Consider the following 26,104-nt stretch of genomic DNA (forward strand, 5'->3'; position numbering starts at 1 on the left):
ATTTTAGTTATTTTTCCTAATTTCGCGTATTAGCTTAGAATTAATTATTGGAATCAGTTACTTGAAGTTATATTTACATTATGCAATTGAATTGAATAGATTTGGGTCATTTGGAGTCGAGTACTCGTGGCAAGAGCGTGGTTTCGGGTTGATTATTTGAACCGGTTCGAGATAAGTGGCTTGCCTAACCTTGTCTGGGGAAAGTCCCCTTAGGAGTTGGTATTGTTGATATTTGAAACGCCTTGTACGTGAGGTGATGAGTGTGTACTTGTGCTGATTGTTGAAAATTCTGTTTTCATTAATTAACTAAAATTGTGCTTCTTTTCTTGTCTATATTACTTGCAATTTAAGCTTACTGTTAGCTTGGGGAAGCATGTCTAATTGACGTAATTATTTCTTTTGCTCAAACTGCCTTATTTGGATTCTGTGCAGCATGCTAGGTTAGAAATACCTATTTTACCTTGGTATGAAATTTGGATTGAATTGAGTGTTCTTTGTGTTGTTGCTGTGTGTTTACTTTGGGACTACGAGACAGTATCCCGGGAGATCCCCCTGCATGTTTACTTTGGGACTACGAATTTGTATTCCAGGAGTTCCTCCTGCACTTTTATATTGGAACTATCGGACTGCACCCGGTAGATTCCCTAGTACTGGATATTTACATTTGGGACTACGGATCGGTATTCCGGGAGATCCCCGCGCATTATGAGTTGGACTACGGGACGGCACCCGGAAGATCTACTGGATATTTATATTTGGGACTACAGGACAGTATCCTGGGATATCTCCGATTGTTATCTCTGTGTTGAGTTGTATTCCTTTTTGTGATTATTTTGTCTCTATTGTAGTTGTTGTTGTTCTTTCTATCCTGTGTTACTTCTTACTGTTGCACTTAATTATAATGTCTTATTCTATACTGTTATACCTTATTTTTTATTTAAACTCAGCAGGGCCCTGACTTTCCTCGTCACTACTCGACCGAGGTTAGACTTGGCACTTACTGAGTATCGTTGTGGTGTACTCATGCTCTTTCTCCGCATGTTTTTCATGTGCAGATCCAGGTACTTCGATTCAGTCCTACCACTCTTGAGGCGAGGCGATTCTCCAGAGATTTCGAGGTATATCTGTCGCATTCGCAGACCGAGGAGTCTCTTTCCATTCTCTCTCATAGTATTAGCCCTTCTGTATTTACTTTTGTTTAGACATTCTGAAGTTAGACACCTGTAGTTATTCAATAGCTTGTGATTTTATGAGATTCCGGGTTTTGAAAAATATTGTTTCAGCTTGAGAGTTGTGTTGTATATGCCGAGCGGCATCTAAAATGCTTTATTTTGATATTTTTCTACAGTTTGGCTAGTTTATTTCTGTTGTTTTCTTTTTCCGTAATTTATTTGGCTTACCTAGTCGGATAGACTAGGTGCCGTCACGATAGTTCACGGAGGGCGAACTCGGGTCGTGACAGATATAAGAAGCAGAGAAATGAAAGAGAGATTAAAATGGAAGAACAAATTAAATTGGAACTTCACTGCAGATTCCTATTTTTAGTTACTATATAGTATTAGTAGTATACTCTCTTATATCACATTAGTCATGGCAGCACAGTTTAATCTTGTTTCATAACTCACTCCTAATGGAAGAGAGTATTAGAATAGTATGCTGAAAAAGTTCTTGCTCAAGTTTCTCGGGGAACAAAGAAGACAATTTCTTAATTTCACTAAAAGAAATATTTAGTATGGTCATTCGATTAATTTTATCAGCTTTGAATATTGAATTTGTCGAACAATTTGATTAATAATCTTGTTTTATATAAGTTACAAAATTTATATTTGTTGGAGGTTGGTGAAGAATGTCATTTAACAGTTCCTTTCTCCTAGACAGTTAAATATCATTTTCATTTGTTGGCTTTTCCAAAATTAAGATTATCCCTTACAATGTAACTTTGCAGTACTAGTTTTATTAGAATGTGAAGAATGACTATTTATACAAGTTTTTGAACTGTAATTAAAATTAACATTTAAATACAGAACAAAAAAGTGGCTATACCCTATTTTCTGTAATTCTGTCTGATCGATTAGCTGGTCACATTGGATCTTCCAAAGTCTAGCTTTCCACAAAATTTGCATGACGTTTCTCAAAGGGATTGTTCCCGGCGGAATATCCCCGCTTTTAAGTTGAATACCATAGTTCTTTAATTTTTAATGCTTGAAATTCTTGTTTTAGTGGTTAAAAATAGAAATTAATGATAGATTATTATTAAAATTATTTGAATGCTGATAATTTATGCTTAAATTTTTAGTTCAAACACAATTTTAATGATTTACCGTAAAAATCTCAAAAATCCATTGTTAGACCTTAGAAAGTATTGAAGGGAAAAAAGTGAGTCTTTCTGATTTGGTTTTATTTGACTAATTTGGTGATTAGTGAATTTTTGTGTTGGTATTTGGAAGCCTTATTTTAAATTTGAGATAATTTGGAGCAGATTGAGGTGGTTTGATCGAAATTGAAATTGCAAAGTTGAACAACACTTTGTTAAAACAATCAAGAAAAAGTATGTCAATCGGATAAACTTTGATAAATAACTTAACAGTAGGGGACATGGACCGGGTTGGTCCGGTTTTTATCAAAATCAAATCAAACCAACTATATCGGTTTGGATTGGTTCGGTTTTGTCGGGTTTTCGGGTTTTTTTGTTACATGAATATTATTTCAATCTTACTTTATTAAATTTATAGATAAAGCTTTGATAAGTGAATATATGTTTAGTAAATATGTAAAAAATTGACAAACATATGATCTATTAAAATATTCTAATGGGAGAATTTTTTTAGTAACACATGATAGTTATTTCGTAGTCGTCTAACAATAATTTTTCGTTAATTTACACTTTCAAGGTTAATACATGAGAGAATCCCAAATATTTTGATATTTTCTAAAGAAAAATCACTATGAAGTCTTAAAAATATAAATAAAATTTATATATTTATATGTCGGTTTGGTTCGGGTTTTTTTACTCAATACCAAATAAAGTCAAACCAAACTTAGTCGGGTTTAATCGGTTTGGTTTAATTTTTCGGTTTGGTGCGGTTTTCCGGTTCGGTTTGAACACCCCTACTTAACAGATAGGTAGAGTAAATATAGCATCAATTCTACCACTCGGTAAAGAAATCCCTTAAGAGCAAAAGAATATCGATCGGACAAATTTCGATGAACAACCGAATAAAAAGGTAGAATAATAATAGCATCAATTCTACCGATCTGGTAGATAAATCCTGAAGAACAAAAGTATAATAATTAGTTAGACTTCGATAAACAGTTTAATCCGATAAAAAAAAACTGAAGAGTTGTATGCGGATCCGAGGCCATTTTATAAATACTGCTAATTTTAAGAACTCTCGACTAAGATTGGTCCTTACTCCTTACAAGCCATTCCTGTCAATCTCCCTATTATTGACCATTTGACCTCTCTCCAGCTTCCATACTCCTCAGGAATTCCAAGCTAGATTCACAAAGTCCGCGTAGTTCGTAAAAATTGTACAGGCGCTTTATTTGGTTGCTCTTATTCTACCCATTTTTTAAAAAAAATTTAATTTGTATCTACTTTTTAAATAACTTCAGGTCTTTTTTTTTTATCCTCCTTCGTTTTCTTCTTCTCCTTCTTCTTCTTCGGCTGACAATGATTTTATATGGTGATTGTAAACATATTTTAATGTAGTTTATAATGTTTTACAATGACGAGCTTTTATGACGGTTTATTTTTTACTATTGCTTAGGGTTTCTTCTTCTTCTTTTTCTTAATTGCAAAGTGGGTTCATTAGATTTATTGTTGTTTTGACAAATTGATGATTGAGGTTTGTTCCTGATGATATTTGGAGGTAATATTTCAAATTTGAGCTCATTTGGAGTAGATTTAGGTATTAAATCGTATATTGAATTGTTATAATTCGAAGAACAAATTTTTGTTTCTTGACAATTTGCACTTCAGGCCTATTTGGCCTTAAGTGTATAAAAATGTTGGTTGCACTTCAGACCTTTTGGTCTTAAGTGCATCTGAAGTGCAATTTTTCACTTCAGACTTATTGGCCTTAAGTGTAGAGAAATGTTTGTTGCACTTCATACCTTTTGGCCTTAAGTGCATCGGAAGTGCAATTTTTCACTTCAGACTTATTGGCCTTAAGTGTAGCAAAACGTTTGTTGCACTTCAGATCTTTTGGCCTTAAGTGCATCGGAAGTGCAATTTTTTACTTCAAACTTATTGGCCTTAAGTGCATCTGAAGTGTAATTTTTTACTTCAAACTTATTGGCCTTAAGTGCATCTGAAGTACAATTTTTCACTTCAGACCTATTAGCCTTAAGTGTATGAAACTATAGGTTGCACTTCAGACCTATTTGACCTTAAGTGCATTTGAAGTATAATTTTTTTTATTTCAGACTAATTTTTTTAACTTCAGACCCGATAAATCTGAAGTTGATCTTAAAATGTGTATGTTTGCAAATTTTTTTGTAAAGAGGAAATAAATTCAACTGTAATACCAAAACAGGATATAGATGCAAAAGCCTAGTTCAGTCTCAGATGACAAAATAAGGCCGACTACTGCCCAGTTTGTTTTCCAGGAGAATGAGTTGTGAGTGGGTCCCACTCGACAAGATTCGGGCGAACGTCACAAATAGCCACTAAAAGCTGTGACTTTTATTTTAAAGCCACCGTTTTCAATGTATTTAGACTTTAGCCACTCCTTTTAAAAAACTTATACCTGACTGGACGAAAATACCCTTCTGGTATAACTTATACCTACGCTATCAACACAAGCAGCAGTTACACAAAGAAAAGAAGCGAGCAACAACAGCAGTTACCACAGCGGCGATCAAATGAGGACGAACCACCATTTCTCTTCCCGATTTCAAAAATTCAGCAATCTAATCCAAAAAACGACATAGATAAACAGTAAGTTGTAATTTCATGTGTTTCTATCAATTTTTATTTCGCTATAGTTATACTTTTTTAGATCTGTATTGATTTGATTATATATTAGATAAGAATTTGATTTTTTTTGAATTTCTGGATTGATAAATTTATAGACACCGCCTGCCCTTAACTTTAATTACATGTTTAAATGTTAAAGGACAGGCAGTCCTTAGCTTTTAATTTCTGGTTCAAAAGTTAAGGACTGGCAGTCCTTAACTTTTAATTCCATGTTTAAAACTTAAGGACTGGCAGTCCTTAACTTTTTATTCCATGTTTAAATGTTAAAGGACAGGCAGTCCTTAGCTTTTAATTTCTGGTTCAAAAGTTTAGGACTGTCTGTCCTTAACTTTTAATTCCATGTTTAAAACTTAAGGACTGGCAGTCCTTAACTTTTAATTTTAATTCCATGTTTAAATGTTAAAGGACAAACAGTCCTTAGCTTTTAATTTCTGGTTCAAAAGTTAAGGACTGATAGTCCTTAACTTTTAATTCCATGTTTAAAACTTAAGGACTGGCAGTCCTTAACTTTTAATTTTAATTCCATGTTTAAATGTTAAAGGACAGACAGTCCTTAGCTTTTAATTTCTGGTTCAAAAGTTAAGGACTAGCAATCCTTAAGTTTTAATTCCATGTTTAAATGTTAAGGACTGACAGTCCTTAACTTTTTAATTTTAATTCCATGTTTAAATGTTAAAGGACAGACCGTCCTTAGCTTTTAATTTCTGGTTCAAAAGTTAAGGACTGACAGTCCTTAACTTTTAATTCCATGTTTAAAACTTAAGGACTAGCAGTCCTTAACATTTAATTCCATGTTTAAATGTTAAGGATTGGCAGTTCTTAACTTTAATTACATGTTTAAATGTTAAAGGACTGGCAGTTCTTAACTTTAATTACATGTTTAAATGTTAAGGACTGGCAGTCCTTAACTTTAATTACATGTTTAAATATTAAGGACAGACAGTCCTTATCTTGGTCTTGCCCTTACAGTACACCTGTTCTTAATTCTACAAGATTGCTTTATAACGTATGTCCTTTGTTTCCCATTCTCTTGACTTGTAGGATGGAAACAATATGCATAATAGTTGCTTTTAATGGTAGATAGACTGAAGACTATAAATATCTTGATCATCAAACAAAGCTTTTCCTAGCACCTGAGTCAATTCAGTTTGAAGATTTCGTTAAACAGATTTTTGAGCTTATTGAATTGGATAGAGAAAAGTTTGAAATAGTGATATGGTTTGATATCAACCTTGGAACAAGCAAAGGAATGCTTATATCCAAAGATTTAGATCTTCACACATGTATAGAGTTGCTAAAATCTCATTCACTCTTCAAGAGCTGTCGTTTCATAGTTGATATTTTGGAAAGAGTTTTTGCATCAACAAGCAATGAACATGCCAACATAAAAACTCAACATGACAATCAAGAGCGATGCCAACAGAGAGTTGAAGTAGATATGGTTGAAGCTCAACCATTAAATGAAGAGGTGCATCAAACATTTGATTCTATTCAAGTAGAAGGACAAAGCATTATAGAGATTGACAACGAACAAGCTTTGGGTATTCAAGTCTTAGAGAGTGCACCGGTAATCGAAGTAGTTGCTGACAAAACCTGCACTCAAATAACTAAACGAAGATCAAATTTGAAACAAAAAGAATCCCCAACTACGATATTAAGAGAAAATGCTTCTTTGGATCAAATAAAAGTCGGATCAGTATTTGACAAGAAGAAGAGCATAATTAATTGTTTTTCTAATGTAGAAATCAAAGGACATTTTGAATTCAAAGTTGTTAGATCAAGCTCAACAAGATATTCGTTGACATGCAATGATGATAGGTGTCGTTGGTGTGTGCGTGCTTTCAGAATTAAAGACTCAACATTATTCAAGATAGTAAAGCTTGAGAAAAAGCATGACTGCTCTGTTAACACTAGGAAAGTAGATCAAAGGCATGCTACTTCAAAGTTGATTAGTGGTTACATTATCGATAATCTTCGGGACCCAATATTTGAAGTTACACCAGCTTTTGTTATGGCAGAGATGCAAAAATTGCATGGACTAGACATTGGATATCACAAGGCGTGGCGTGCTATTCAACATGCTTCCGCTTTAATAAGAGGAGGTCCCGAAGAAAATTATGAATTATTGTGTTCATACTTGTATATGATGACAAGTAAAAACCCGGGAACTTATACTAACATAAAGATAGACGACAACAACAGGTAAACAATTTAGGACATGCTGTCTTTAGCCTTGTTAACTTTTGAGTTATAACCAGAAGTTGAGGACTGCCTATCCTTAAGTTTTGAACTTGTAATTAAAAGTTAAGGACTTCCAGTCCTTAAGTTTTGAACTTTGAAATAAAAGTTAAGGACAACATGTCCTTAACTTTATAACTTGTAAATGTAAGTTAAGGACTGACTGTCCTAAACTTCGGGTATTTTAACCTTGTTTTATATTGTATTTTCAGGTTTCTTTATATGTTTTACGCATATGGATCATCGATAGCTGGTTGGAATCATTGTAGACCAGTGATTGCTATTGATGCGACTTTTTTGAAGTCAAAATATCGTGGTGTTTTAATGATTTCAGTTTCAAAAGATGCAAATAACCAAATTTTCCCATTAGCCTTTGGAATAGCAGAATCTGAAAACAACAATTCCTATGAGTGGTACTTTAGTCAGCTTCGCAATGCAATTGGGAGCCGTGAGAATTTGATTTTTTTATCAGATAGGCATCAAGCTATTGCAAATGGCATTGTAAAGGTATATCCTAAAAGCCATCATGGGATTTGCATCTATCATTTGGAGCAGAACCTAAAGCGAAGAAAGGTGAAAAGTGAGGTCATAAAACATTTCCAAAGTGCTGCAAGAGTATACAAGCGTAAAGAGTTTGACATATACATGTCAGATATTGCAAATGTAGATAAGAAAACTTATGACTACTTGATGGAAGAACCACCGGAAAGATGGGCATGTTCTTGTAGTCCACAACGAAGATATGACATGCTCACAACAAACATAGTTGAGTCGATGAATTCAGTGCTATTAGAAGCAAGGGAGCTGCCTATACTAAGAATGATGGATTTCATTCAAGTGAAGCTACAACATTGGTTTTATGAAAGAAGAAATAAAGCAGAAGGAACATTTTATGATGTTTCTTGTTGGGTAGAGGAGGAATTGAAGAACAGAATAGATTTAGCATTTACTTTGAACGTAAGTATTATGTTTTATGTTTATATTATGATTTTGACATTTTTTAACATAATGTACTCACTTATAATTTTTCAACATTGAAGGTCTTCCCTGTTGATTCATGGCGTTCTAGACTTGAAGAAGAAGGAATAACTTTCTTGGTGGACTTAAACAAAAGAACATGTGATTGTTTTCAATTTCAACTTGATGAATTACCATGCATACATGCAATTGCAGCTATCGAGAAGAGAAACATCAAAAAGTCCGACTTTTGTTCGCACTGGTACTTAAAGGAATCTTGGTTGAAAACATATGAAAGACAAATACATCCTGTAGGACATACTGATTCATGGATTGTACCAAAGAGTGTTAAGTCACAAATTGTTAAACCTCCAGATTTCAAAGTGTCACCAGGTAGAAGGCAAAAGAAAAGGCATATTCCTGCTACCGAGCCATCAAAAATAACATTCAAATGTGGTCATTGCAGAAGAATTGGTCATAATAGAACAGCTTGTATATATTCTCCGGCACTCCATCCATTTTCAAGAAAGCATAGAGAATAGTAGAAATATACACTTATGTTTATCGACTCTTTTAAGTTTTTGCTATAGATTGTATTCATTATTATTCTAATTTGAGCGGATGCCTAGATTTTCAATATTTATATCTTGTTACGTTCTTTTAATTTCTTTTGAGTTCAACAATTAAAAGTTATTAACAGGAGTCAGTAAGTTCAACTTGCAATTTTGAAAACGTAATGACTGTCTGTCCTTAACTTTGAATTTCAAGTTCAAAAGTTAAGGACATGAGGTCCTTAAGTTATAGTCCCATGTTAAAAACTTAAGGACTGTCTATCCTTAACTTTGAATTTCAAGTTCAAAAGTTAAGGACATGAGGTCCTTAAGTTATAGTCCCATGTTAAAAACTTAAGGACTGTCTATCCTTAACTTTGAATTTCAAGTTCAAAAGTTAAAGATATGAGGTTCTTAAGTTATAGTCCCATGTTAAAAACTTGAGGACTGTCTATCATTAACTACGAGAATCCTTAAGTTTGAAATACAAGTTAAAAACTTAAGGACTGTCTGTCCTTAACTTTAAATTTTAAGTTCAAACGTTAAGGACATGAGGTCCTTAAGTTATAGTCCCATGTTAAAAACTTGAGGACTGTATGTCCTTAACTTTGAATTTTAAGTTCAAACGTTAAGGACATAGGTCCTTAAGTTATAGTCCCATGTTAAAAACTTGAGGACTGTTTGTCATTAACTACAGGAGTCCTTAAGTTTGAAATACAAGTTCAAAAGTTAAGGACATGAGGTCCTTAAGTTATAGTCCCATGTTCAAAACTTAAGGACTGTCGGTCCTTAACTTTGAATTTCAAGTTCAAAAGTTAAGGACATTTGGTCCTTAACTTTGAATTTGAAGTTCACTTACACTTAGTCATGAACAAATACTAACAAACTCAATGGACAAATCAACAGTTGAGAGAAACAACGAAATAAATAACAAAATGCCTTGACATAACTTTTGAAATTGTAATTTTGCATAGCTGTTACAAAAAATTACGTTATGCCAACAAAACAAAATATAAGTGCCTTTTCACAAATTCATAGAATATTTCAAAACTATCCTAAACTGGCATAATTCAGATGTCACCTTTACAGCAATTTTATACAAAAACAACACCACAATTTCTTTACAACTTCTTTGGACAGAATGTTTCATTTTCACTCTCATAATTATCACCAACATTTTCTGGTGGAGTATCATAACCAGAATTTCTTTTCCATTCACCATGTGCCCAAAGATTTGCAGCAAGTTCTTTTCGAAAGTCTTTTATGTCTTCGGGTTGGAATTGCTGCACGTCCTTTCCAATCATCAGCAACTCGGCAAATTTGATCAGGAATGCACCACAATCAGTCCTAAGAGAAATGTAAGATATGCAGTGAATTAAACAATAAATCTTAAGTACATATAAATAATATAACAAATAATAACACATACGATCCAGTTTGGTGTGGTGATCTTTGCCATTGTATATCAAATTTATTGAAGACATTCCCAAAAGACTTGTGATTTTTGTCAAACTGTGAGAACTTTAGCAAATGGGGGATCATGCGTGTATACATTTGCATGTAGTTCATTCCTGCTTCATATGGCTCACTGTATATGGAATCATATACATCAATCTTTTTTTGATTCAAGTCCAATACTCCCAACAAAAAGTGTGTCACAGCTTCATCATCTTCTGAAGGAAGCCGACATGGAAAAAAGATTTTGTCAACCTCAGTCCATGCAATTCCACATCTACGTCTGTCCCCCCACACATATGGTATCAGAAATAACTGATTATCACCAGCACACCAAAACTCATCACTAGCATCTTCACTGAAATCTTTATACACAAGTGCCATATAATTATCAAAAAGAACATCAGTAGTTGTGCATCGAAAAGGATGATCGCGAGGGTGGTAGCATTCCTTCTTTCTCAGATAATAGAGAGCAATGTCAATATGCTTCATAAAAAGGCAAAAAATAAAACAAATCAATAACAAATCAGTCATAAAATAATGAAAAAATGATAAATTAATAATAGAAAAATAAATGCCTTGTGAATTATCTAACCTTATCATCAAGAACAAATTTGCTATCTGAAAGCTCAAGGAAAAATATTTTGCTACTGATTTTTTGATGATACAATTTGTATGGTTTTTTCCTCAAACTATTATCATCAGCATATAAATCAATTTGTCCCCTGAAAATTTTGAAAATGTCAAGTTAGAATTTTGAAAACTTTAATCTATAAGTTAAGGACCAAGTGTCCTTAGCTTTTGAATTTGATACTCAAACTTAAGGATTGCATGTCCTTAGCTTATGAATTTTGAATTCAAACTTAAGGACAAGAAGTCCTTAAGTTTTAAACTTGAATCTATAAGTTAAGGACAGTTAGTCCTAAAATTAGTCTTACAATCACAGAAGTTAAGGATGTAGTGAAACACATTAAGAGACTTACTCTTTTTTGCGACCTCTCCTTTTCTCCTTGCCCAACCACACAATGAATTTCTTCACTAATTTTTCATCTTCTTTGGCATAATGAAAAATACACCTACGAGTATAGGTTGATTTTATCCAACCTGAACTCTTCAGAGTATTTTGATTGTCTGCCTTGGAACTTACTGCTTTTCCTTCCTTATCAAAAGGAGATTTCAACTGCCAGCTTAACTTCTTGTTCCTTTTACCTTGACAAAGTTCTTCTTCAACATTTCCTTCACCCTCCATAGTCAAAGTCACATCAATGTCCATTTGTATACTTGGAGGAGTAGGAGTAAGAAGAGAAAATGACGGACCATCATAACCAATACTGTCTCTCTTTCTTTTCCTTGTATATTGGTTAAGATCGTCATCATTGGTGTCCTCTTTGTTTTCCTCTGTTGGCGATACTATATATATATACATATTCATATTAGTTTTCTGCAGCAGGTCAAATGAGGAGACAAAATTTCAATTGTGCATATAATAATTAGGGCACAATCAGTACTTGTCTTCTCCGTAGTACCTTCTTGTGTTTTTTCAAGAGACAACTCAGCTAAAATATTGCGTGCAACATTTTCTTTTTCTTGTAATTCCACATTTTCTTTATCTTGCAGTTGTTCACCATGATCTTTAGATGCTTGTTGACAAGATTCTGCAAAAATATTTACAACAGCTAACATGTTAATAATCTTTAATTAAAACAAACATATATAAAATTAAAAAAGCACTGCCTAACCATTTGCAATATCCAAGATCATTCCAGCTACATCATCATCATCACATGTTGCATCTATAGATTTGGAACCAATCTCACTTCTGCCTATGTCTTGAGATTGTAGTCCAGTTTTCTCTTGATACTGCACTCCAGCTTCTCCGCTTGCTGCTTCAAAAGATACAATATATAATGAAATAAAGATACAATATATAATGAAAATTTTATCTAACCTTGACTGGCACAAGTTTGAACTCCAAATTTTTCTTTGTATGACAGCGGTGTAGAGAGATCATACGTTCCTTCTAAGCATTTGCATACAATCTCGCTGACACTTGTCCCCAATGGACTTGTTAAATCCTCCTGTGATTGCAATCCACAAACTCTACAAATTTTCTCCGGCACTCCACAAACTTCTGCATGCACATGCATAGTTTATATGTATTAATCTATTGAATATACATTTCAACGAAAATAAAAATAAAAATATATATATCTAACCTTTCCCAATATCAGTAACATTTTCAGTTTCATCATCTAGATGTGCATCTCTAAATTCTCTTTCATACTGACCCTCTGCATGCACATCCATATAATCACGTTCAACACCACCTGCATCTTGGTTGAATATGCCAGTACGCTCAGTAACACGACAATGATCATCAACTCCATATTTTCTAATTGGAACACTAGATTCTCTATCTGTGTTCATCTGATCAGTTTTCCCAAACATGTTCATCAAAGTATCAAGCTTTGATCTTAGAGTTTTCTTTAAATCCTGAGAAAGCAACTAAGTTACAAAGAGAAGGACATGTTTAAAACTTAAGGACAGGCAGTCCTTAAGTTTGAACTTAAAGTTCAAAACTTAAGGAAATGCAATCCTTAAGTTTGAACTCCAAGTTCAAAAGTTAAGGACAAGAAGTCCTTAACTTTGAATTCCAAGTTCAAAACTTAAGGACATGATGTCCTTAAGTTTCATTTCAAAGTTCAAAAGTTAAGGACAAGAAGTCCTTATCTTTCAATTCCAAGTTCAAAATTTAATGACACAAAATCCTAAAGTTGGACTAACTGAAATTACCTTGATTTCGTTCTCAATCTTTTTTTCTGATACAACAATTTTCTGATTAACTCTGGTAACTTTTGCTTGCAAATCCTTCTTAAAACTCTCTGATAATCTCTGAATCAAAAAACATAATATAAAAAAAGGTGTTCGTAAGCAAGAAATAATCAAATAAAAAACTAATACTATTCAAAGGCAGAAACACATACTCTAACAATTTCCTTAAGTACGCCTTCGTCAAATTGTGTGGAAGAAGACCTTGAGCCTCGATCTTGTGAAACTGGCTCCTCTACACAAAGAGGCTCTGTATCTTCTTCTTCCACGGGAATAAAGGGTGACACCTCAATCAACTTAAACACCTATTATATAAGAAAAACTAAACATAAGTATACATAACTAAAACAAATAAACAAAAAAAGAGATAGTAATTACATTAACTTACTTTTTTATTATGGAAATATTTTCTACAAAGAGCATCAAATTGTGGAGACTTCATTTCAGAATAACATAACATTCGAGGATAACCAACTTCTTTGAAGTTCACAAATTGTTTCTCTTGGAAAATAGGAAGTACTTCCATAATCCAGACACAAAACGCAAAAGGAAAGCCAATTAAAGTGTAGCTATCAATATCTTTTTCTTTCTCTTTCTCCTTCTGAACATCATTCTCATTTGATTTCAAGCAACTCTTCAATGATTTTAATAGCGTCTCATAAGCAAGAGAGCCCCAGTTGAAGGAAGCGCAAAGTGCATCATCGTCAACAATTTTCATTATTTGCTCCGACACATTCCTATTTTTCCTCTTGCCCATCAAAACCGACTCAACAAAATAGAGTGTTGCCAACTTCAAAGCATCATCATCACTACCAGCAAATGATGAAGTTGTACCATGTGGGCGACTAGAAATAAAACTATACAAATCAGCCAACTCAATTTTGTCCTTTCCTGGGAAATAGACTCTTAAAAAACCTATTCTCTTTCTCATTTAAACCTTTCATGTCAAGCGACGAATAAGACTTCAAACCAGTAATAATATGGAATGCATCACGAGTAAACTTAATATCGCGGTCAAATACCTTGAAGGTCATCGAATCAGGTTCATTACTAACAATTTCAGAAAGCAATACACAGTGCATAAGTTTACCCAAGAACTTCACACTTTGTAATCTGAAGAAGTTTCCAAAAATACTTTCCCTCAATTTCTTCCATTGGCTATTCGACAGAAAACTTTTAATTGTTTCCTTATATTGAAAATCTCCTTTCCAATATACCAGAAAATTACGCCAATCGTCAAAATCAAAAAAATGATCGCCTTCCATTATAACACTAGAAAAGAAGGAAAAACAAACAAAGATTAGGACTTAACTTAAAATTTCAAGTTTAAAAGTTAAGCAAATACAATCCTTAACTTTAAATTTTAAGTGCAAACGTTAAAGAAATATAGTCCTTAACTTATACTTTCAACTTCCAAAGTTAAGGACACTTAGTCCTTAACTTCAAGTTTCATGTGCAAAAGTTAAGGACAATAAGTCCTTAACTTTAAATTGTAAATGCAAATGTTAAGGAAATACAGTCCTTAACTTATACTTTCAACATCCAAAGTTAAGGACACTTAGTCCTTAACTTCAAGTTTCATGTGCAAAAGTTAAGGACAATCAGTCCTTAACTTTAAATTGTAAGTGCATAGGTTAAGGAAATACAGTCCTTAACATATACTTTCAACATCCAAAGTTAAGGACACTTTGTCCTTAACTTCAAGTTTCATGTGCAAAAGTTAAGGACAATCAGTCCTTAACTTTGAATTCCAACTACAAAATTTAATGTCGTTTCTTCTTTACATTTAATGAACACAGTTAACTGAAAATTCATAATCAGTAAGCTTATGAATTTCTACGACTATTTTTATGAAATATACCTACATAATCAAATATATTGAATCAACCACAAACACATTTCAAATTTCACACACTAAAAATTTATCAAAAACAGAATCACACAAAATATACTACACTGAATCAACATATAATGCTAATTTTTGAAATTTCACACATACTTCACACGGCATTGAACCAACTTACAAATAAAGAAAACGAAAATGCATAAAAAAAAAATATATTACCAATCGCGATTGATAGAAGATGACGGAGAAGATGAAGGAGCAGAAGTTTAACTGAGATTGCAGTTTGCATACGAGGAAGATGAAGAAGCGCAGAACTCTGAACGGATGAAATAAGGGTTTTCGTCGATTTTGGGATTATACAAGAAATAGAGAAAAGGTAATTGCGTCTTTTCCCCCTTAATAGTGGCTATTTTTGATAAGCATTTTAAATAGTGGATAAAAATTAAATACACCTTTATTTAGTGACTACTACACGCCATTTTTACACAAGATCAGAGAGTTGAGGCCTACATGTCGATAGATTTTGGACACGTCTCAAGACGAGAAATTAATTGATATCGTGCTAAGGAGAGAAATTTGACTAGGTAGAGAAAACTAGTTGAAAAATGAAACGTTTTTTTATATACGTGTCATTTTCATGACTCAGCTGCATCTTGTTTCCACACGAAAAAAATAGCAGCAAACCCTAACCTTCTTCGCCCTCACTGCAATTCCAAAACCATTCTCCGCCTCATCAGTTTGAACTTGAGATTTATTAGATAGACAAATCAGATTAACAAATGCAAACAAACAAAATGCAGATATATACTTACACGTATACACACATGTATCATACGTTTCGGGTCAATCCTTCACGAGTTCCTTCCACAGATTACAAAAATACAGTACACTACACACTGAGTAAGAGTTGTTTTGGCTCGCCTCCTATAAATGCCATTGTCTCTCTGTGTAACGGTTGCACATCTGGGATTGTCAGCGAAGTCGATGGCGATTCCCCCGAGAAATGCAGGCGAAGGTTTTATCCTCTGCTGATTAATTCTTCCTAGTCATCTTCTTGTAAGAAATCTCAGACGTTTTGGCCCAAAGACGGTGTGTGGGAATCAGTTTGGTTGAGATGGCTGATCCTGATTCGTCAGCATCGGGTGAGCCATCTAACGCGCCTGTGCCGGTGGTTGGAGCAATTTCTATATCTGGAAGGCAGCGTTCAATGGAAGATGCGATTTCAGTTAGACCTAATCTTTGCTCGCCCAATCTCAGTCGCGGCCGACCCATTGATTTCTTTGCTGTTTACGATGGACATGGTGGACCTCATGTAATTCTCCACCTTTTTTATCATTCACTTTTCTTCTTTGACCATTTTGACTTCACTTGATAATTTTCAAACTCCAATTGACAGATTTCAGTACTAAACCTAGATTAATTATTTAAACTAGTACAATACATTTTTTTTTAACAAATTCATAAACGTTCAAGTTTAACCCTTGATAACCTAAAAGTAATAGATCTTTCTAATAATTGTTTGGCCTCTTAAAAATATACTTCTTCTATGGAATATACGGTATTAACAATCCGCGTAAAGTAAGTTAAAATAAGGAAAGGTGAAAAAAAAATACAAAGAAATGAGCATCCCAGCATTAAAGAACTGGAGCGAATAGGGAATATTAATTTTTTAAGTAGAAGTAAATTGAAAGATTGTTATTTTGGTGATGCAGGCAGCTGTGCTGTGTAGAGATAGGATGTACTTGGTACTACAAGAAGAGCTAATGCTGGTGCGAACAACCGTAGACATGAGCAGCAGCGGCAGCTCTCGCCGGGGAAGACGAGAACGATTGGAAAGGCAGAGGGTTACGGAGGCATGGAAAAGAGTGCTGCGGCGATGTTTCCATAGGATAGACGAGATGGCTTCATTCACTTGCTGCGAGTGTGGTACAGGTACCCCATGCGGCTGCCCACCCAACACCTTGGGAATGGCGGGCTCCACCGCTGTGATGGCAGTCGTGACGGAGGAAACTATAATAGTAGCCAACTGTGGTGACTCACGCGCCGTCCTTAGCCGTGGTGGAAGGGCCATCCCTCTTTCTTTTGATCATAAGGTATAATATTACGTCTCATTTCATAGGACAGAATTTTAGTTGGAGAATTTTAATAAGTTTCAGCTTGCACATGATAGGAACGAAATTATTCTGAACCTAAAATGTCAGCATCAGAGCCACAGACTGTCAAACTAGGAAAAAAGAGGTAAAAAGGACTTCTAAGTCTTGTGAGAACACATTTTTTTGGTTAACAAAAAAAGTGTAATTAAAGAAGTTCGGGTCAAATTAAGAATAACAAAAGTTATGGGTATTATTAAAATTTTCAAAAACCATACTCACTCAAATTATTTCAAATTTTCATTTCCCTCTTCTTTCTTCTTCCTTACTTTCTTCTTTCTCTTTAATTTTGTTGGTGTTCATGGTTTGGTTTGGATCGGTTTTTACCTAAAAAGAAACCAAACCAAGTAAGTCAGTTTTCCAAATATTAGAACCAAACCAAATTAAGTCGGTTTTTCCTCGATTCGGTTTATGTCGGATTTTGTCGTTTTTTTCGGTTTTTTCGGTTATTTGTCGGTTTTTTCTTAAATATAAGACATACACTACCAAACACATATTCCGGTAACCACATTTTCAACGTAACACTATCAAATCAATTGCCCTTTGAGAAATCTATTATTTACCAAGATATATTGATGATAATTTAATCAAATAGTGATGAATAATTTAAGGACTCAATTAAAAATATATTATTTTTAACACGAAATGGATTTTTACACTTAACAAAAGAAATCTACCAATCAAACTAGAATGTAAAGGTAAAGAACTATACTAAAAGTGCAAACTATTAACATTTACCATAAATTTTTTGAAACTTTGTATAAAAATTATACATATATATAAGTGTAATAATAAATTTGAAATAGCTAATCCTATAGTCGGTTTGGTTCGGTTTTTTTCTGAATAAAACCAAAACCAAACCAAACCAAAAAGTATCGGTTTTTTTGGTCGGTTTGGTTTGGTTTTCGGTTTGGCTCGATTTTTCGGGTTTTTATGAACACCCCTAGCTGCAGGTAGTTAGGTAGTTCAGGTATGTCATCTTCTTCTTCTTCTTCATTTTCTACTTGGTCTTTTTCTTCTTTCCCTCTTCATCTCATAATTTTATCTTCTTCTTCTTTTTCATTTTATCTTTGGTTTAAAATATACAAAAAAAAAAGAAGAGAAAAATATGAAATTTTGCAAAGTGAGTATTTTGACAAAATACCCTCTAGAAATTTTAAGACATCCCCATAAATGAGTATTTTGTTGAAACATCCGGGGATGTTCGAAACATCTCCCCGTAACATATCCCGGGTTGTTTGAAACATCCATCGGGATGTTTGAAACATCTCCCGGGATATTTGAAACATCTCCCGGGTTGTTTGAACATCCATCAGGATGTTTGAAACAACCCCGCGACTTTTGAAACATCTCTCGTGATTTTTGAAATATCCATCGGGATAAATGAAACACCTCCCGTGAAGTTTGAATCATCCCCGGGATGTTTGAAACGTACATCGGGGTGGAGTAGGAGGGGATGTTTTTGTAAGTAAAAAACTTTGGGGTTTTTAAAAATTATGTCATTAACTCTAATAACAAAAGTGTCCCTTCTACCCCATTCATAATACTTTTGTCTTAAAAATATATATAAGTTTTGAAGTGTCTTAAAAATTTAAATCCCCCGTCAAACTACATGAAACTTTAATTTTATACGCTTTTAAATTGTACTTCATTGAAGTTTCCAATTAAGAATTTATTAAATATTCTCTAAAATGTTTTTTATAATAATATAAACGAGAAAGAAGCTCCCTTGATTTAAACATAATGGGCTGAACCCTTCAAGATGTTTCCTACTGAACTTATTTTACCATTAAAATTATGAGTCCACAATATTTATTGAGATTTTAGTAACATACATATCTATCTTCTGGGTAAAAATTTATGGGCGCCTTCCGGCTCATAATATCACATTTGAGTCGTGATTTTCTTTACATGGCACTTTATTTACAACTTCCCCCCTTGGTATTACCATATATACGTTAATTGAGTTTACTTCCACTTATTGAGGTTACTGCTAATGCATCTAAAAATGAATTTCTGTCACACTTAACCCATTAGGTTAATACCCATCTTGTATTCATTCAAATTAAAGAGAATACGATTATAAGTAGACTGCTACACTATATTTTGTTAATATTCTTCTCTTCAGTTAACATCTCATTTCTTCCTTCTTTCCACTTTTTGGACATAGCAAACAACTAGTATTATTTTCACTCCTTTCATCTATATGGTGGCTCACCTTTTTTTATGTGCGTTGAGAAAACTATGATTTTACTGCACTCTCATAAGAATGAAATAGAAACACTCTTTTACTGTCCTTTCTTCCTTTTGCAGACTTCTTTCTCCCTGAATAACGCTCATATATCACATTTTATTAATGCACACACATAGGATACAGTTGTTCAAAACTTAAGCTTACAACTCATATTCATGGTCCTCTTAAGTTCTCATAAATCAAGCCAATTATTTTTAGCTTCAGTATTAGTCTGTTAGACATAGAGAACATTTTATAATACCATGTATAAAATGATTATCCTCATTAAAACTAACTTGACTTTCTGTTGCAGCCAGACAGACAAAACGAGCGTGCTAGAATAGAGTCATGTGGAGGCCGAGTTCTTTTTGCAGATTGTCCACGAGTTCAAGGAATTCTCGCCATGTCTAGGGCAATAGGTAACTTGTTTTTCCATTCGCAGTAACCTGTTTCTCTATGTAATGACATTAGTGCAGTTGTCAATTTCCATACAATCAGTCTAAGGAAATTGGCGTAAAAACTGTAGCTTTATTTTTCCCCCCTTAAATTTCAAGGGTTGGAATGCAGATTGCCTCTAGTATTGGCAGGCAGTATTCCTTCTTCAGATAGCAATATTTACTCCTCAATAGGAACAACCGCAACCCTATGATGAGTAGCAGTTGAGCTAAGAAAAGCCTTAACTGGTTTCTAACCTACAATTAAGGGCACTTATCTTGTGTCAGGCCTCAAAAAAAAAAAAATATTTGAGACAAAAGAACACTGATTATCAATTAATGGTTGTGCATATTGGGACTAAACCACTATTATGGAAGTTAAAAGTGTCATCTCACCTAGCTTCTTGCGAAAGAAATGGATTAGTTCTAGTAAAAAGAGGATGTCCAGATTAAATGAATTCCTAGGCAATGTAACCATCATCCATTTTAGGGTCTGTGTCTTTTCTATGGTATGAAATAGAGACCGATCAAGGTTTATAGCACCTTCCATACTTAGGGTTTTACGTTGGAATGTGCATGGTGTGCATGTAGGCAGAATGCTGTTTGTCCGCTTATTAAATACCGCTTATAAGACGACAAAGCAGAAACAAAATTCAGTAAGTTTGGTTGGACATCTTTTGAGTTGCCATTTATGCATCAAGTTGATCAGCCGTTTTCCAGTAAGGTTAGTGATGGTTCAGGAAGATAATTTATGTTGCCATAAATGGATGTATACCTCTTTCTTTGACCCTCGTCAATGCTGTATCTTTGATTGGACAGTTTTACTAGAGGGGTATAATAGTGATATAACCTAATCCTTTAGACTACTCTCCATAGCATTATCTCCTTGTTAGGATGTTGTAATATGTAAAACTCCACCAATAATAGCAGGGGAAGTTGTAAAGAAACAAAGTCATCTTCAACAACTAAAAAACTGATTTTGCTGTAAATTTTATTGCTAATGTTGTTTTCATATGCTAAGGTTTGTCATTCTTTCCACCCACGGACTTTTTCCCAAAGAGGTATGCTGATTATTTGACGCTTCCTTTCTCTGTTCTTTTCTTTTATTTCTTAACTGTTTACTAACAATATTTGCATAAAACTTGTACAGAGGTGTAGTTGTTGAATGCTATGAGCCTGTAATGCTAATCGAGTCCAGCTTTTTGTACTACCCTAACAGTACTATCTTAGTATTGTATATCAATAAAAACTTACCTTATCAAAAAAAAAGTGCAGTTTTTGTCATTTGATAGTGGAACAGGACCTATAATCATTAATTAAATTGCATCTGGTAGGGGATACTATAATTGGAATGCTCTAAGTCTAAATAGTAACATGCATCTTCGGTATTGCACAAACCATTTTTCCTTTCATTAACTTTTTTATTAGTCTCATAGACATAAGAGTTGGAGAATGCAAAATGACCAGATCTACATGAGAAGTTGCAGTCCATTATTTCTTCCGGATTTTTCCTGTAATGTGGATCTGTATCCTTACCCCTCTGGAAGTATATCAGATTGATGAGCTTATCTGAAATGTTTGGATTTTTTCTGATTGGCTTTGTTACTGTTATCTGGCATTGTTACACATTTACGCTCCCAGTATAGCTCTCTAAATATGTTACTCTCTCTCTCTCTCTCTCACACACACACACACATCGTTTGGAGTAGTTCATTTTTCTGATTGTATGGTTTATCTACTAGTTCATTATTGACATACTACTACTTGTCAGGATAGAGATTTAATTAAAAAAGGAGTATTGAATATTCCTTGTTTTATTTCTCATTGCAAACAGGAGACAAGTATCTAAAGCCATATGTGACATCCGAGCCTGAGATTACCTTCACAAAAAGGGAAGCAGAGGATGAGTGCCTGATTCTTGCCAGTGATGGATTGTGGGACGTCATATCAACTGAAATGGCGTGTGAGGTGGCTAGAGAGTGTCTTCGAGAAGAAAATCCAACTGGAAACCATAGTTTCAGGCCTTGGGTCGAAGGTGATGGTGAAGGAGCAATATTTTCTTCCCAAAGTGCATCAGCAGCAGCGCTGCTTACTCGGCTTGCTCTGGGCCGTAATAGTTATGATAACATCAGTGTAATTGTGGTTGATTTGAAGAGAAATTATGCTGGACGATAGTTTCAGCACAAGGTAACTTCTTGAATTGAACTTATTGGATAGTATATCCAACCAAGGGGAACATTTAGAGATGGTTTATTAACCTTTTTTTTTTAAGACAATGATCAGTGCTTAAATTAATGACTTCTATTTGGTTCTTCTCTTCTTTTTCCATTATCAAGTGGTCTTCTAGATGATGAATGATGCGAACTCCATGTTTTCATTGCCATTGGGATTGGGTTTCCCAAATTAACACTCTACACCAGCTTTGATCCCGGTAGCACCTATGTGACTTGCAGATAGAATATATACTGGCATTTTTCCTTTATAATTCGTAGATGTAGAATTAACCCTTAGACATCAGGATCTTAGTGACAATCTATTGAACATTAAGGGGTGTGATGTAGACAGTCTACCCTAACGTAAGCGTTAGTTGTCACGACTCGAACCCGTGACCTATAGGTCACACAGAGACAACTTTATTGTTGCTCCAAAGTTCCCTTCATATAGTTTCATGTGTGAGAATCTTATTAAAATTACTTCAGTTTCCGCTGATTTTGTATTGTTGCATATGGAAAAGTACCTCGCGGGCACCAAGCTTGCACGGAATTTTGGATTTGGAATGCAGTAAAAGGCTAACCCAAAAATTGGTTGAATTTTCATTACTTCAGTATCCAAAATCCAAAGCCGTGCTTACTATAAGAATAAGGTTTCTTGAGGAATGGCAACCCATAATTTCTTTGATGATACTGTATGAAAAAATGCACGATCTGAAAATTACATGAAGATATCAATCTTTCATGAGAACAGTCAGAAATTGAACATAATTTCTCATTGTTAGATTAAAGAGGAAATATAACGGGACTAAACTTGATTGATAGTAGGAGTGGCAAACGGGCGGGTCGGGGGTTGGATATGGTTCGGGTTGAAAACGGGTAACGAAAATACGGATAAATTATTCGATCCCACCCATATTTAATACGGATAAAAAACAGGTTAACCGACGGATAATATGGTTTGATCACTTTTGGGAGAATTCCTAGTCTCCCAAACTTGAAGAATCCAATTTGAGGCTTTACAAATGTAAAAGTAAAACCCATTAGTTATCCATTGGTTATTCATTTTCTAAATGGATAATATAGTTCTTATCCATAGTTGATCCATTTTAAAAAAATTATCCAACTTATTTTTTAGTGGATAATATGAGTGATTAATTATTTTCTTTTAACCATTTTGCTACCCCTAATTAATAGTAACGAGACATTTTTAATTGTTAGGAGTATCGGTTAAGCTTATTAACATCATTTATCAGACAATTACTGCTACAGTAGTCGAATGGTGGCGCATTATCCAAACCTCCAAATACTAAGTACATCCAAATTTTGAACTTTGAGGTACATATATGGCGTAATCCCTCCATTCAACTGCGCTTTACGTAACTGTTTACTAACTGAGAAATGTAAAACTGTATAGGAATACGATAAACATATATCCTTATCAAATCCTGGTTACTGACTATGAATATCCCATTTTGATTAAATTTAATTTGGATTTGGTCCATGCTGCTAAATATTTGGAACGAAGGGGTATCCAATGAATGCTTCTAATGGTTAATAAGTCAAAGTACCGAGCTGCTCCGAATTTCATGTCTTAATCGAATCTGATTATAGTAGGATCCTTTTTTCTAATAAGCCGCCTTGAAGTAGGATCTAAATTATACTACTGTTTTGCAAATATTTTTTAAATATTTTGAATTTATTATAATATAGAATGTGTCCTGCATGTGACAGAGCCAGTTAGTCAGTTAGGTTGTTCTGATTGTTGAATCTGTTAATGTAAATTAAAGATAGATTAGTCATTTTGTATTCATTAGTTTTTCATTCTTCTTTTGTTCTGGTATATAACGATGGACAATAGAACAATGGCTTGTTTATTCCTCTCAATTCACCGACTCTCTCCAAATCCTTCTAGAACAATCCTCTATTGAAGCCCTTGGTTGTTCCTTGCATTTTAGCATGGTATCAGAGCTGCGAGCCTGAATCGCACCGTGCTAGATCTCTGATTCCTCTTCTTGCATTTCTGTCCTTGATTAATCGAAATTTGTTGAACCTTGTCAAATTTTGTCAATGTCGGAGACTGATTCATCAATGTCGGAGATGGCGACAATTGACCATAATCATCCGCTATATATTGGACTTCTGATACTCCTAGCTCAGTCGTGGTGCCTGTAAAGCTCACGGGCTCGAAGAATTATGGGCTATGGAGTAGGTCGATGAGAATTACACTTTTACGGAAGAAGAAATTAGGTTTTGTTAGTGGCACTTGTAGCAGGAATGTGTATGAAAGAGAACTGTTAGAACAGTGGGAGACTTGCAATGTCATTGTTCTCTCATGGATTATGAACAATGTGGCACCAGAACTTTTAGGTGGAGTCGTGTATACGTTTGATGCACACCTCGTGTGTGAAGATTTGTGAGAAAGGTTCAATAAGGTAAATCATGTTAGGATATTACATCGTGAAATTACCACATTATCTCAAGGAACTAGTTCTGTTTCAGTGTATTTTTCAAAATTAAAGGAGTTATGGCATGAATATGATGTTTTGGTTCCATTTCCTATTGCTATGAGAAATCGAAAGATCGTGCAGAGAATCTGCATCAACAAAGAGTTATGCAATTCTTGTCTGGTTTGAATGAGTCATATGATCAAGCTAGAAGACAAATTTGGTTTGAACCTAAGATATTTGAAAAATACTCCAGGACAAGGAATTTTGATGAGGTCTGATTATGCAGAGACACTTACTTGTTGGTGTGACTTTAACTGGGCTGCATATCTAAATACAAGGAGATCAGTCACTGGTTATGTCATCAAGTTTGGAGGTTCAATGATCTCTTGGAAGTCGAAGAAATAATAGACTGTTTCAAGGAGTTCAGTAGAGGTAGAGTACAGAAGTGTGGCAACCAGCATTGCTGAAGTAACCTGGTTACTTGGTTTATTCAAGGAGTTGCGTGTGAGTATAGCTCAACCACTTACAGTTTTCAATGATAGCAAATCAGCTATTCAACTTGCAGCAAATCCTGTACTTCACAAGAGAACTAAGCATATAGAGATCGATTGCCATTTCATTCGGGACAAAATCAAGGAAAGAACAGTCAAAGCAGTGCATGTCAACACTAAGGAGGAACAAGCATATTTACTTACTAAAGGCTTTAGGGACTGCTCAGCAAGTTCACCTACTTGGCAAGCTTGGAGTGTTCAACGTGTTGCACCCTCCAGCTTGAGGGGGCATACTATAATATAACATGTTCCATGCATATGACAGAGTCATTTAGCCAGTTAGGTTGTTAGAATTATTTGAATCTGTTAATGTAAGTTAAGGGTAGATTAGTCATTTTGTATTCATTAGTTTTTCTTCTTCTTCTTTTGTTCCTGTATATAACGATGCAAAAGGCAATAGTATAGTGGCTTGTTCATTCCTCTCAATTCACTGACTCTCTCCAGATCCTTTTATAACAATCTTCCATTGAAGCTCTTGGTTGTTCCTTGCATTTTAGCAGAATTATTACTCTGTATGAATCTTTAATCATCAATTCTTGCATGAATATGGGTTGTGCTCGACATGTGGATTTACCTTAGCCCAAAGAGTATTACGTGACACCGCTTTGTCGTTTTTTTTTATTTATTAAATATGTATATGTAATAAAATGTAAAACCAAAAATGAATAAAAATAATGTAAGGTAACACCACTTGACATTGAAGTTTTGTAGCTCATCTAGTCAAGCCAGTTGGTTTTTGATAGAAGTCCGGGGTTCAAAACTCAAGCAGCTTCACTTTATGTCAAAAATTTTATGCCTCATCTACAAATAAAAAATGTGTTCATGGGGTTTGACCTATTGTCCTCTAAGGCATTGAAAGAGTTTTTTTTTTTTTTTTTGGGAAAACTTATGCAAATGTCTCAAATAGTCTCAACTTACCAACCTCTAGCCATTAGTCATAGGTTTACCAAAATTAGTCAACTACATATAAAAATTGAAAAAACAAATAACTAAGGTTCTTTCTCTCAAAGAATCACATGGAAAAATCACCTTTCATATTTTTAAGCGTGATTAGCAACATTAGATGCAAAAATCTCCTTCCATGTTTTTAAACGTGATTAGCAACATTAGATGCAAGACGAAAAGGAAATTTCATGGATGTGGCAGCAAATAAGGTGATGAAATACAAAAAAAAATATAATGTTCCAAAAATCTAAGCAAAAAAAGAACTTTTTCAATG

At 34.3% G+C, this 26,104-nt stretch overlaps 1 protein-coding gene across 1 annotated transcript; it reads left to right on the forward strand.

Annotated features, from left to right (window-relative positions):
- The first annotated feature begins 15,442 nt into the window (after window positions 1–15,442).
- On the forward strand, window positions 15,443–22,005 carry LOC107819253 (putative protein phosphatase 2C 75). Its single transcript, XM_016645344.2, has 4 exons — window positions 15,443–16,169; window positions 16,570–16,950; window positions 19,554–19,659; window positions 21,509–22,005. The coding sequence occupies exons 1-4, from the start codon at window positions 15,972–15,974 to the stop codon at window positions 21,847–21,849; spliced, it is 1,026 nt and encodes a 341-aa protein (XP_016500830.1). The 5' UTR covers window positions 15,443–15,971; the 3' UTR covers window positions 21,850–22,005.
- Window positions 22,006–26,104: the final 4,099 nt, after the last annotated feature.

Source organism: Nicotiana tabacum, chromosome 6 (assembly GCF_000715075.1).
Source record: "Nicotiana tabacum cultivar K326 chromosome 6, ASM71507v2, whole genome shotgun sequence".
Taxonomy (NCBI): domain Eukaryota; kingdom Viridiplantae; phylum Streptophyta; class Magnoliopsida; order Solanales; family Solanaceae; genus Nicotiana; species Nicotiana tabacum.